General features: G+C 39.6%; 1 protein-coding gene across 1 annotated transcript in view; it reads right to left on the reverse strand.

Moving 5' to 3' along the window:
* nbas (NBAS subunit of NRZ tethering complex) overlaps nt 1–13,620 on the reverse strand; it is a 305,288-nt gene that overhangs the window by 210,327 nt on the left and 81,341 nt on the right. The window contains exon 22 of the mRNA XM_073056940.1: nt 68–157. Within this exon, the coding sequence (XP_072913041.1) occupies nt 68–157 (90 nt within the window). The remainder of the gene's footprint in view (nt 1–67; nt 158–13,620) is intronic.

The raw sequence follows: 13,620 nt of genomic DNA on the forward strand, positions 1-13,620 counted from the left end.
TCAGAGCCTCAGCATTGGTTACAGTTTAGAGATTAATAGAATAAAATAATAAATTGCATTATTTTACCTTATGTTTGGTTCCTCACACCAGTCTAGATCTTGATGTCTTTGTTCATTCCATGGCAATGCCACCAAGTCATTACAATCATCAACAAATCTGAAAAGTTGAATGCATTTAAAATTTTAAAAATTCTATCATTTCAGCAAGAGTAAGAACATGTACTTTTGAGTAAGTTTTCTTGAATCACAAATTCAAAATTTATAGCCAAGTATAATTTATTTTCAAGTTAAGTTGCTTTTCACCATTAACTTAAGAAACTTAAAACACATTTTACGTATTTACCAAAAATAAATGTTTCTTCAGTAAATAAAATAGGTGGCATTTAAAATTAGTTAAACTACAGTAAAGGTGGATAACAATACTGCAACTTGTATGATAATGATGAACTTCAAGGTTGTATATGGTACATACTTTGATAATAAATTTAATTTGAACTTTGATAATGTGAATGGTTACATTGATAAACATTCACAGAAGCTGGAGAAATCCAAACCAGCTATGTCTACAGTAATGAGAAGAAGTGGCATTTTATCATATATATATTTTTTGTGTGCCATACTCTGCCAGAGCCTCGGCAACCACTTATTTTTTTCAAGTGGTTGTCTCCCACAGCCTTCTCACAGCGCAGTGCTTTTTTTTTACAAAGTCGAGTTGTGAGCTCGACACTCAACCCAGCATGGATGGAAAGCGTGTCCGGGAGCGGCCCGACTGGATTTGAACTTGGGAATCTTTGCTCTGGAGTCCGGCGCTAATGTCACTGCGCCACCAGCTGGTGCTGTAGTATTACATTACAGCATCCAATAACCTATTCAATACTCAGCCTGAGCCACTTGGCACTATGATCCTTGATTTCAAGGGCTTAGTGTTATTGGCCTTGCTATCAAGATAGAATTTGACTAAGTGTAGCATCAAGACATCCTGGTAAAACAGGGCTCATAGTGGATGGAGCCATACTGAGCACAAAGGAAAATGACTGTGTTTAGCAGATGTCAATGATCCAGATCCCGGAACATAACTGAAGGAGCTCCGCAAGGCAGTGTTCTGAGCCCGACTATCTTCAACTGCTTAAAATGAATTCCCATCCACATCATGAGCAGAAATGGTATGTTTGCTCTTTTATTCTCAAGTTCAATTCTACTCACAACTCCTCAACAAATGAACCGCTCTGTGCTGCATGCAATAAAGCTTGGACAATGTTCAGGCAAGGACTAATAATTGAAATGCAACATTTCTGCCACAAAAATTGTCATGCAATGTTCATCTCCAAAAAGAGAGAGTCTGAACCCTACTCTTTAATGGCAATACAATGACAAAGTAACCAATTATTCACCAAGTTGGAGAAGCAGGGATGAGGGTCACCAATGCCAAAAAACTTAACTGGACAAGCCATGTAAACACTGTGGCTACAGGAGCACTTCGGAGGCTAGGAGTCACCCTAAACAATCACATTCTTCACCACTGTTGCACAGAAAAAGCAGTGTACACCATCTACTAAGTGCTCTGCATTTAATTGTCCAGGCTAGTCTAGCTGGATCTCCCAAACACATCGACTCTATCATGAAGGAAAAAGGGTACCTGGTGCATGGGAACTCGATTACAAGCAGATTCTCTTCCAAGTATCACACCATCCTTTCCAAGAAATACAGTACATTGCTAGTCTTTCAAGTACAAATCTTGGAACATTCTATCCAACAGTATTACTGTAATATCTTTGCCAGTGGCCGCTCATCCCTACCATCTCATGGGCAATTAGGAATAGACAATAAATGCTAGCCTTGCTGGCTATACGCAGATCTGCCCCAGCCTTCAAAAACACAGGCATCAATTGTATTATCCAGTGAAGTAACAAAGTACCACATGTAGGACAGAACATATACATGAAATAAACTTTAATGGGGGGATTCTGTGAGAGCACTAATTGGTTTCTCCAGTCCGCAAATTTCACAGAGAACGTTTTTCTTCCACTTACATTTGCACAAAACCAAAGAAAAAAAGCAGAATATTAAAGGGGCATACAGTAAAAAATACAGATGAAAAGGAACAAACAGAAAATGCTGGAGAAACTCAGCAAGTCAGACAGCATCTATGGAAAGGATTAAACTGTCGCATGTCACATTCTGTCGCATTTTGCTCTGGAGTTCCAGCATCAACAGCATCTCGTGATTGGGTAAGGAGGAATGCAAAAATTTGAAAGGAAGACTTGTTGCATCTGTCATATAATCCTCTGCAATCTTGCTGGATTCAGTACATTTATATTAGGTGCATTTTCAATTACTAATTAGAGATCAAAGTATTTGGTTTGTTTGCAGACACTCGAAAGAGACAAATCAACTTTCAATTTCGAGGCAACTAGAGATGTTGACAATTTTTACTATTTTTGAATAGGTCTTGTGAAATGAGAGTAATTGATTTTATACATTAACTACAGACTAATTAATAACGTGAGAAAAAGCAGTTTGGGAAATCACTTCTAATAATACAGCCATTACAACTGAACTAGCTTCAAAACATTTTCATTAACACAAAATGAGACACATAAATATTATTTAAAATTTATAAAACAGATGTATCAACCATTTTACTGGTAAAGGTAATTGTAATGTTATCTTTTACCAATCATTTTTCAATACTCAATCAAAAATATGTTGATACATTGCCAAAGTCTCATCAGAAAAAAACAGAATATGATCAGTGATTGTATGTGTCCAGACTCAGCATAATAAATATACTGGGGCTACTAATGGTTAGTAGATGGTTATAAATTATTATTCATTACATTTCCAGTTACATTATTTCTTCATTAGAGACATAACAATATGCAATAATGCTTTCAACATTAACATCAAAAGAGAAATAAAAATTAAAACTACTATGATTATTCATATAAAACAAATTAACGTAAAAAACACAAGGGATTCTTTTGAAGACTACAGGTGTTTACACTCAGTGGCCATTTCATTAGGTATAGAACTGGAACCTGGTGTGGCCATCTGCTGCTGTTGCCCATCTACTTCAAGGTTCAACATGTTGTGCATTCAGAAATGCTCTACTGTCATAATGCATGGTTATTTGAGTTTCTGACACCTTCCTGTTAGCTTGAACCAGTCTAGACATTCTCCTCTTACCTCTCTCATTAACAAGATGAGTTCACCCACAGAACTGCAACTCACTGGACGCATTTGCTTTTCATGCCATTCTACAGAGACTGTTGTGCTTGAAAATTCAAGGAGATGACCTGTTATTGAGATACTCAAGCCACCCCATCTGGCACCAACAACCATTCCATGGTCAAACTCACTTAGATCACTCTGATGCTTGGTCTGAGCAACAACAGAACCTCTTCACTATGTCTACATGCATTTATGCATTGAGTTGCTTCCACATGATCTACTGATTAGATATATGCATTAATGAGGTATACAGGTGATCCTAATAAAGTGGCCACTGAGTCCATTACATAGTTCCATCAAATCATATTATAAAACTCAAGTCTATAAACATAGATTTTAAACTAATAACTGCCAGTATAAGCTGCTTTAGAAGACAGAGTAAATATGATTCAAGGCCTTCTATTTAACTGAAATTTAGTGTCAATCATGAATTAATATTATATGGTAATACATTGTTATTTGTATTGCTGAATGGTCTACAGAAGCATTTATAACAAATTTCAGAAAGTCACTTACACAGCAGAAAATGCTTACAAGCTAAGATTTCCATTTCATTTATGAAGCTTGTTTATGGCACTACTACAAAAATGCTAAGGTTTTTTCCTGAATGTTATAATAGAATTTTCAGGCTAAAGGAAACAAATTTGAAGGTGCATCTACTGTCATAATTACTTTATAATAAGGAAAATTGAGAAGAAAATTGACAGTTTTTTTGTCTTCTCTTCACTATTTATGCCTTTCATTATCATACAAGATTATCTGTGCTCAAAACATATGAAAAACTTTTTTTTTAAGTAAAGCTACAATAGCACAAAAAGCATTAGAGAAATCCAAAATGGCGACATGTTCACACTTCATCTTCAGATGTAACAGTTCATCCATGTCTTATACATCTTTATTGTGATCGGAAAGTGCTGCTGGCTGTTAAACATACTGTGCACAGTGATTCCAACTTGCTAGTGACCTGTTGGAGCTCCACCAGCTTGGGTTTATCGTGTATGCCATTGCCTGCTGCAGACCTCCGTGAGCAATGCCGTAGGAAGAGGTGCGCAAGGAAACAAAAAAAAGGTAAAAGTGCACTGGAATCCGGGAATGACTTTCCCCTGCAAGCCACCTCTGCCTTTGTTCTTACTGGCAAACATCCACTCACTTGAAAATAAACTGGACTACCTGCACCTGAGATTGAACCAGCAAAAGAAAAAACATCTGCACACTCATTCTCTCAGAATACACACACAAAGTGCTGGTGGAACACAGCAGGTCAGGCAGCATCTATAGGGAGAAGCACTATCGACGTTTCGGACCGAGACCCTTCGTCAGGACTCTCAGAATCATGGCTTCAGGAATCCATCCCAGACACGGCCATCCAACTGGAGGGTTTCAGCATTTACATAAATAGGAACTGGTGTATTGAGGGTTTAGCAGTGGTTTACTGATGATTGAGTTTATTTTTGTGAAGTGCAGACCATTTTATATACCAGAGGAGTTCACTACAGTAGTATATATCCCCTCCTGTACTAATGTCAGCAAGATACTGCGTGAGCTCTACAACACCAGCAGAGACCTCCAAACCAAACACCCAATGGTATCTTCATTATCACAAGTGATTTTAACCATGTGAAACTAAAGACAGTCCTGCCCAAGTTCCACCAGCAGTTGAAAATGCAGGTGAAACTGCACTAGACCTGGTTTACACTAACATACCATGTGCCTAAAAAGCAGTCCCTCAACCTCACATTGGTCTCTCAGATCACTTATTTGTAATGTTAATTCCAGCATAGAAACCAGTGATCAAATGGGTCACACCAGTTCTAAAGGTGGTGGAAGCCTGGCCTGAGGGTGCAATCTCTGCACTGCAGGACTGCTTTGATAATATGAACTGGAGAATGTTCAGGGAGGCTGTTACCCAGGGCAAACATGTTAACATCGAGGAATACGTGAATTCTATGACCAGCAACGTAGATGTGTACTGAGGATGCTGTCATCATGAAATACATGCAGGTGGGGGCAAATTAGAAGCCATAGTTTACTGCAGAGGTCCGTACCAGGCTAAGGGATCGTGATGCTGCTTTCAGATCAGAGATGCAACAGTTCCCATGGAAGCAAGAGCTGTTTTTTCCCGCTCCATCAGGAAGGCAAAATGGAAGCCTTCTCAAAAAATTTATAGTCGCTTCTGCAGTTCCAGAGACACGAGACACATGTGGCAAAATTACAGACTACAAGTCTACCTTGCACTTCAGTGAGCAGGATGCTTCACTCCGGGAAGCTGAATGTTTTCTAATCCTGCTTGATGCACAGAACAAACTGCTGGCGAGGAAGGTAGCCATCCACCCGAGGGGGTGGACATTCCATCCAGCTGAAGCTGAGGTGAGGAAGACCCCAGCCAGAGTCGACCCACACAAAGCTGCGGGGCCTGATAATATACCAGGCAGGGTTCTGAAAGACTGCACATCCCAGCTAATGGAGGTGCTGACAGATATATTTAACATCTCTCTGGAACAATCTGTTACTCCCTTGGTTTTCAAGGCAGCAACCATCATTCCATCGCCAAAGAAGGCAACAGTAATCTGCCTAAATGACATCAACCATTATGAAATGCTTTCAGTGGCTGGTCGTGGAACACATTAAAGCCTTTCTCCAGGCTACACTGGACACTTTCCAGTTCGCTTATTGCTCAAATCGATCTACTGATGATGTAATAACCTCTGACCTCCACTCTGAGCTGTCCCACCTGGAAACTGGGGTCTCATATGCCAGACTGCTGTTTATAGACCAGTTTCAACATTCAGCATCACAATACTGCAGAAACTGGTAGCAAAACTGTCCTTGCTTGGTCTCAGCATCTCCCTCTGCAACTGGATACTGGACTTCTTAACAGTAAGGCCACAGTCAGGGGGCAGCAACATCTCTCATCCCAGGGCTGTGTGCTCAACTCGCTGCTAACGTACAAACACGTTGCGGGATCCAGCTCAAACCCTGTCATCAAGTTTGTGGATGACACAAGCGATTGGCCTCATCAAGAACGATGATCAGATGGAGTATAGACAGGAAGTGGAGCGGCTGGTGGATTGGTGTGAGATGAACAACCCAAGCCTGAACGTGGAGAAGTCAAAGGAAATCATTGTGGACTTTAAGAAGGTGCAGTCAAACCATCCCCCTCTGCGAATACACGGCTCTTCCGCATTCACGTTACAGTAACTTCATCTGGTCCCTTAATATCACCTCCCTGAACAAGAAGGCACAACAGTACCTGCACTTCCTAAGAACACTGAGGCAACCAAGGTTTCCACACCACCCCCCTCATCTTAACTGCACTTTACAGGAGCACCACTGACAAGATGCATCTCCATCTGGTATGGGAGTTGAGTATCAGACCTGAAGTCCTTACAAAGGTCTGTGACAACGGCTGAGAAGATCAAAGGCTACAATCCATCGGGGACAGTTATCAGGTGTGCTGCACACACAGGGCCCTTAGTATTATTAAGGATCCCACCCATCTATCCAGCATCCTCTGACTTTCTACCATCAGGTAAGAGACTACGATGCATAAAAACAAGAACGGTCAGGATGAGCAACAGCTTCCTACCCAAGGCCATCAGACTTCTGAACTTCCAGCCACATTGCATTCGAAGCGTCACTGGTTAATATGTTCCATAACTTGAAATATTTAATATTAATGCACTTTAGTTTATTATTTATGTGTGATTCGTCTGTAGATTTTATTCTTACCTTCGTAAGTTTTTGTCTGTTATGTGCTTTACACTCTAATTTGAAGAAATGTCTCATTTCTATATACATAGTATGCATTATGTACATGTATGTAGTTAAATGACAATAAACTTCACTTGACTTGAAGATTTCCTCATGACAGAAAATCAAGCAGTCTTTATTATTGGAAATTACTTCACCAATTTCCTACCATATGCTTCATTCAAGACAATAGTGTTCTTTTCCCAAAAATAGTGTTATGTGTTGCTAATAATACATAAGATTGCCTCAACTGATTGAAATGCAGTTTTAAACATGTTTCATGGACAATATTAATTAGCGGCCTTTTGATGTAATTGAAAATGAATTGAAAGAAAATAAAAACAGAAATATTTAGCAGGTAGTGCAGAATTGTGGAAAGAAACAGAGTTAATGTTTTAGGAATGAGTAATGAGTGTGAGGAAAGGATGGTTAGAAGAAAGGGATTATCTCTGATAGGAAGAGACTGGATGATTTTATGTGGCAGTTAACCAGCAGCTAAAATCAGATTAAGTACCATGCAAATTGGTTAAAGACTGATATCAATGACAGTGAGCAGCTTACAGAGAAGAGGTGGAATCTCCATTTGGTACTTCCTGCTACATGTGACTGTAAATGCTTCAACTCTGTCTTTTTAACTTGATAAACTAAGCCCAAGATGAGTTTATTCATATACCAAAACTATATTAATTAATGACTCTTCAAAACATTTAATTCATTGCTTAACATTTAGCTTTTAAGAAACACTCTACAAAAAATATTTTGGCCTGGCATTACATTCTTTGTATCACAATACTTTGAGATGTAGTTCTACCATTCTTTTGTTCATAATCTGAAAATCTACAATGTCTCGCTGTCTTAATGTAAATAGAAATCAGTATTTTAACTTTTAAGAGCTGTGGATGCAAATAAATGGATCTTGTCGAAATAAACACAATATAATTTTACAGTGTAACTTAAAGGAATAAAATCTAATTGATATCTATTTTTTTAACCGAACTATACCAAAACTGAAAGAGGATCTAATGCATTTCCAGCATATCTGACTAATAAACTCTTCTCGGGCTTCCAGCCAGGTACAGATATTGACTTTAACCAACATTTTGAATAAACTCCACCACCTTCATCAAGGATGATATGATGCTGAGAAACATTTAGTCTGGTGGCACATATATGTCTGTCGTCCGGCCCTCCTGATTGGTTGAGGACAAACCAGCTTTCCGCTATGCCACCTCTTTTACAATCGAATTCCAGTTCCTACTTAGAGCTAGATCTTTGTATTTGTTAAAATTCTTATTCCCCAGTTTTATTTCAATAGCTTCTTTCACCAGGCAGTCCCAAAAGACATTGATGCAACACAATAGTTTTGTGCAGCCAAAGTCAATCCTATGGTCACTGTGTATGTATTGCTCTGCCGCCACCAATTCTCTGGGTATTCCAAATGGATACACCTCATATGCTCCGTGATACAGATTTCCACCCTGTGCCCCATCTGGCCAAAATATGCTGCTCCAGATTCACAGGAAATCCTGTAAACGCCAGCCAGACTATCCAGAGAAATCAGCAGTAGCAGAATATTGCATACACAATGGCAGTACGATTGCCTTTGACTGCACAAAATTACTGTACTACGCCAATGGCTTTTGGGGCTGTCTGGTGAAGGAAGCCACTGCAATAAGACTACAAAATAACAGTTTTAACAAATACAAAGATCTCACTCTCATTAAGAACTGGAATTCATTTGTTAATAATGTGGGACACTGGAAAACTGGTTGGTTGAGGACTAACCAATCAGGAGGGACAGACGACGGGCGTGCACGATGAGTCTGTCATCGAAACGTTGCTTAAAATTGATATCTGCACCCCGCTGGAAGCCCAAGATGAGTTTATTCATATACCAAAACTATATTAATTAATGACTCTTCAAAACATTTAATTCATTGCTTAACATTTAGCTTTTAAGAAACATATTTTGGCCTGGCATTACATTCTGCTTTGTTATAATAAAAAAAAGTACTGTATTACACAATTCATGGAATATAGTTTGATTTTGCTATGCTGTACTCATGCACCAAATCTATTATATCAACTATTCTTATGGTTCTGCACAATCATAGCTCGCTGTAGAAATTTAACTAAATTAAGTCCAAGTAAAATGAATTTCAGTCGCAGAGAGACATTGCTTTTCAAGATACCATTAGAAATTCTGGTCTGTTTGAAATATGAACTCAGTAAGGTCAGTCACATTAGTTAGTCAGAACATTTTTTTTAAAAATGGGAATCAACCCATTATGCCGTTTATTAACTGACACAATTTTGGCAGTGTGATGTTATATCTTAAGGCAATATTAGTATCATAAACTGTGGTATTTCTTTAATCCCCTGAAAGCAGAATTAGCAACTCCCTAACAATCATTTGCTTGGACAGGACTGCATGTAAAACTCAAGCTGCTTTATTTCACATTATTGCATTTTGGAAGGTCAAACGCAAGAGGAAAGTATACAATTAACAGCAGATTAATATACTATTCATGTGCAGAGGTACCTTGGGGTTTAGGTCCATACCTCCCTGAAAGTGGCAACAGAAGCAGACAGCATTGTTAAGGTGGCTTTTTGTTTTAAATAATACTGCACAGAAACACACCCTTTGGCCCAAATCATCCATGCTGATAAAGATGTCCGTCCAAGCCCATTCTATTTACTGTGTTTGGCCGAGTCCCTCCAAACCATTTCTACCCACGTACCTGTCTAAATGCTTTTAAACATCTACAGCTTCCTCTGGCAGCTTGTTCCATATGTTCACCACCCTCTGTGTAAAAAGTCTCCACCAGGTCCCTTTTAAATCTTAAATCCTCTCACCTGAAATCTATGTCCTCTGGAACACTGAGCAGCACGGCTCAGGGACAGGCACTTTGGCCCACAATGTTCTGCCAAACCAATTTATACCCAACTAAACCCTTCTGCCTGCACAGTATCTATATTCCTCCATTCTCTGCATATTTATGAGGTAATACCAAATACTGAAAGGCCTGCATGGATTGGACATGGAGAGGATGTTTCCAGTAGTGCAAGCGTCCAGGATCAGATGATACAGGTTCAGTATAAATGGTTATCCCTTTAGAACATAGATAAGAAGGAATCCTTTAGCTGGAAAGAGGTGAATCTGTGGAATTCATTGCTAAAGTTGGTTGTGGAAGCTAAGTCATTGGTTATACTTATAGCAGAGGTTAATAGGTTCTTGATCAGCAAGAGTTTCAAAGGTTTTGGGGAGAAGGCAGGAGAATGGGACTGAATGGGAACAATAAATTAGCCATGACTGAATGGCGCTGGCACTCAATGAACCAAATGGCCAAGTTCTGCTCCCACGTCTAATAGTCATTACCATATTGCCTTCACCACTACATCTGGCAGCAGATTCCAGATATTGGGTATTTGTAAAAATAAAGCAACGTGCCCTGCACATTTTCTTTGAATTTATCCCCTCTGACCTTAAATACATTCCTCCTACTGTTAGAAATTTCAACCCTGGGAAAAAAGATACAGGCTGTCAATTCTACCTATGCCTTTCATAATCCTATAACCCTCTACCATGTCTCCCCTCAGCCTCCACCACTCCAGATAATTCTAAAACTTTTAATAATTTTAAAATTATTAAAAATAATTTTATCCAACCTTTCTTTACAGCACATGCACTCTAATACAGGGAAGATCCTGATAAACTTTTTCTGTACCCTCTCCATAACCTCCACATCCTTCCTATAATGGGCACAAGAAGCAAACATAATATTTTAGATGCAGCCTAACCAGAGTTTTATAAGGTTACAACACAACTTCCTGACTATTGAACTTGGGCATTTCTGGTCACCTATTTCCCAGAAGGATGTGAAGGCTTCGGAGAGAATGCAGCATAGGATTACCAGAATAGCGCCTGGATCAGAAGGTAACGCTTGTTTTCTCTGGAGCAGAGGCTAAAGGAAGACCTGATATTAATTTATAAAATTATGAGAGACCAAATACAGCCATGGACAGAACCTGTTGCCTGGATACAAGTGCTAAATATGAAAAGACATAGCGTTAAGGAAAAAGAGAGGAAGTTTAAAGGAGACATGCAGGACAAGCTTCTGTTTGAAATACATGGAGAGTGGTAGGTGGAGACTCAGGCTGCCAAGGTTGGTAGTGGAAGCAGATACTAAAGTGGCATTTAAGAAGTTTTTAGATAAGCACATGAATATGCAGAGAATAGAGGGATAAAGATCATACATACGTAGAAGGATCAGTTTCATTTGGAAACGACTATAGACATCGTGGACCAGGTGAACTGTCCGTGTGCTGTATTCTTCGACTTACAAGACCATACTGGTGGATTCTGCTCCACCAGTTCATCATGACTGATCCAATTCTGCTCTCAACTGCAATTTAGTAGCTTCTCCCCATATTCCTTCATTCCCTGACCATCTCTGTTCTAAAAGCACATCCCTCTATTCTGAAACTATGTCTTAGACTCTTCCACCACAGGAAGCATCTTCCCCACATCCACCATATCATCATTCGATAGGTTTCAAAGAGATCAACATCATTGTTCTGAATTCGAATGAATGCAGATGCAGAGCCATCAAACGCTCTTTACAGCAAAAACCATTCAATCCTGGAATTAATCTTATGAACTTCCTTTGAACCCTCTTCAGTTTCAGCACATCCTTTCTAAGATAAGGGGCCCAAAACTGCTCACAATACTCCAAGTAAAGCCTCACCAGTGCTTTAGAAAGTCTCAAAATTGCATTCTTGCTTTTATGTTCTAGTCCTCTTGAAATGAATGCTGACATTGCATTTGCCTTCCTCACCACCGACTCAACCTGCAAGTTAACCTTTAGGGAATCCTGTACAAGGACTCTCAAGTCCCTTTGCACCTCAGTGTTTTTTCTATTTTCTCTCCAGTTTGAAAATAGCCAACCCATTCATTTCCTCTACTAAAAGGCACGACGATACACTTCCTGACACTATATTCCATCTGCCATCTCTTTGCCCATTCTCCTAATCCGTCCATCTGTAGCCTCTCTACTTCCTCAAAACTACCTGCCTCTCTGCCTACCCTCATATCATCTGCAAACTTTGCAACAAAGCCATCAATTCCAACATCCAAATCACTGACATAATGTAAAAAGAATCAGTCGCAACACCAGCAATCGGCCAGAAAAGGCTTTCTTTATTCCCACTCTGCCCCCTGCCAATCAGCCACTGCTTTATCCATGCTATAATCTTTCCTGTAATACCATGGGCTCATAGCTTGTTAAAGGCCTTCTGAAAATCCAACTACACAACATTAACCAATTCTCCTTTGTCTTTGCTGCTTGCTATTTCTTCAAAGAATTCCAACAGAGGAATTTCCTTGAGGAAACCATGCTGACTACAGGCTATTTTTTCATATGCCTCTAAGTACCCTGAGACCTCATCCTTAACAATCAACTCCAACATATTCCCAACCACCAAGATCAGACTAACTGGTCAATAGTTTCTTTTTTTCTGTTTCTCTCTCTTGTAACTTTAACTTGGACTGTCACTTTAAGAGACGCTTGGATGAGGCGGGACTATGATGTCAGTATAACAAGCTGCGGCCAACTGCAGCTGCTCAGTAGGGAGAGAGGGGCAGAGGGGGAGAGAGACAGAGACACACACAGGCTGTTGGGAACTTCACCTTGTCACTGCTATGGCTTGGAACTCTCCCATGCCCAAAAGCTTGGGTTGATCATTGGCACACAGTGCACAACGGATGTGTGACTGTCACTTCGTATAATTCATATGTGTGGATTTATTGGAGTATCCTGTGGTATCACTTTTGTTGGCCTTTACCTGGAATCGAAGTGTTATGTGGTAACCACTAGAAGACGATATTCCTGTGACTGTCACCTGGTGATATTTCTAAGTGGATTTCAGAACAACTCGACATATAAGATCTTCGGCGACTCTGTTATTTCGTTTACCCAATGTGGAATCTGAAAATCTTCATAATTGCCTCTCTCTACATTTCCGTGTGGATTTACAAATCTCTCTACTCACTCACTGATTTTGTGGATTACTGAACTTTTCTACTTTACCATCTTAAGACTTTAAGCATTGTTTCCGAAGATTGATAGTTTGGGAGCTATATACACGCATACATACGCATCAAACTTCTTTCATTTAATCTTTTATATTTAGAGTAGATACTAATAAAGATAGTGGTTTTAACATCGAAACCAGACTCCATTTGTGATCTATTGCTGCTGGTACATAATACCCTTCTCACAGAGTGGAGTGACATTTGCAATTTTTCAGTCTTCCAGAACAATTCCACAATCTAGTGATTCTTGAAAAATCATTACTAATGCCTTCAGCCACCTCTTTCAGAATTCTGGGGTGTACATTATTTGGTCCAGGTGCCGTAACTATCTCAGACTTTTCAGTTTCCCAAGAACCTTCTCTCTAGTTATGAAAACTTCACACACTCCTTACCCCTGACACCTGGAACATCCACCACACTGCTAGTACCTTCCACAGTGAAGACTGATGCAAAATACTTCTTCAGTTCATCCGCCTTTATGTTGTCCTCCCCTTACAACCTCTCCAGCATCGTTCTCCAGCGGTCCGCTACCTATTCTCAACTCT

The sequence above is a fragment of the Hemitrygon akajei genome, chromosome 9 (assembly GCF_048418815.1).
Source record: "Hemitrygon akajei chromosome 9, sHemAka1.3, whole genome shotgun sequence".
Classification (NCBI taxonomy): Eukaryota; Metazoa; Chordata; class Chondrichthyes; order Myliobatiformes; family Dasyatidae; genus Hemitrygon; species Hemitrygon akajei.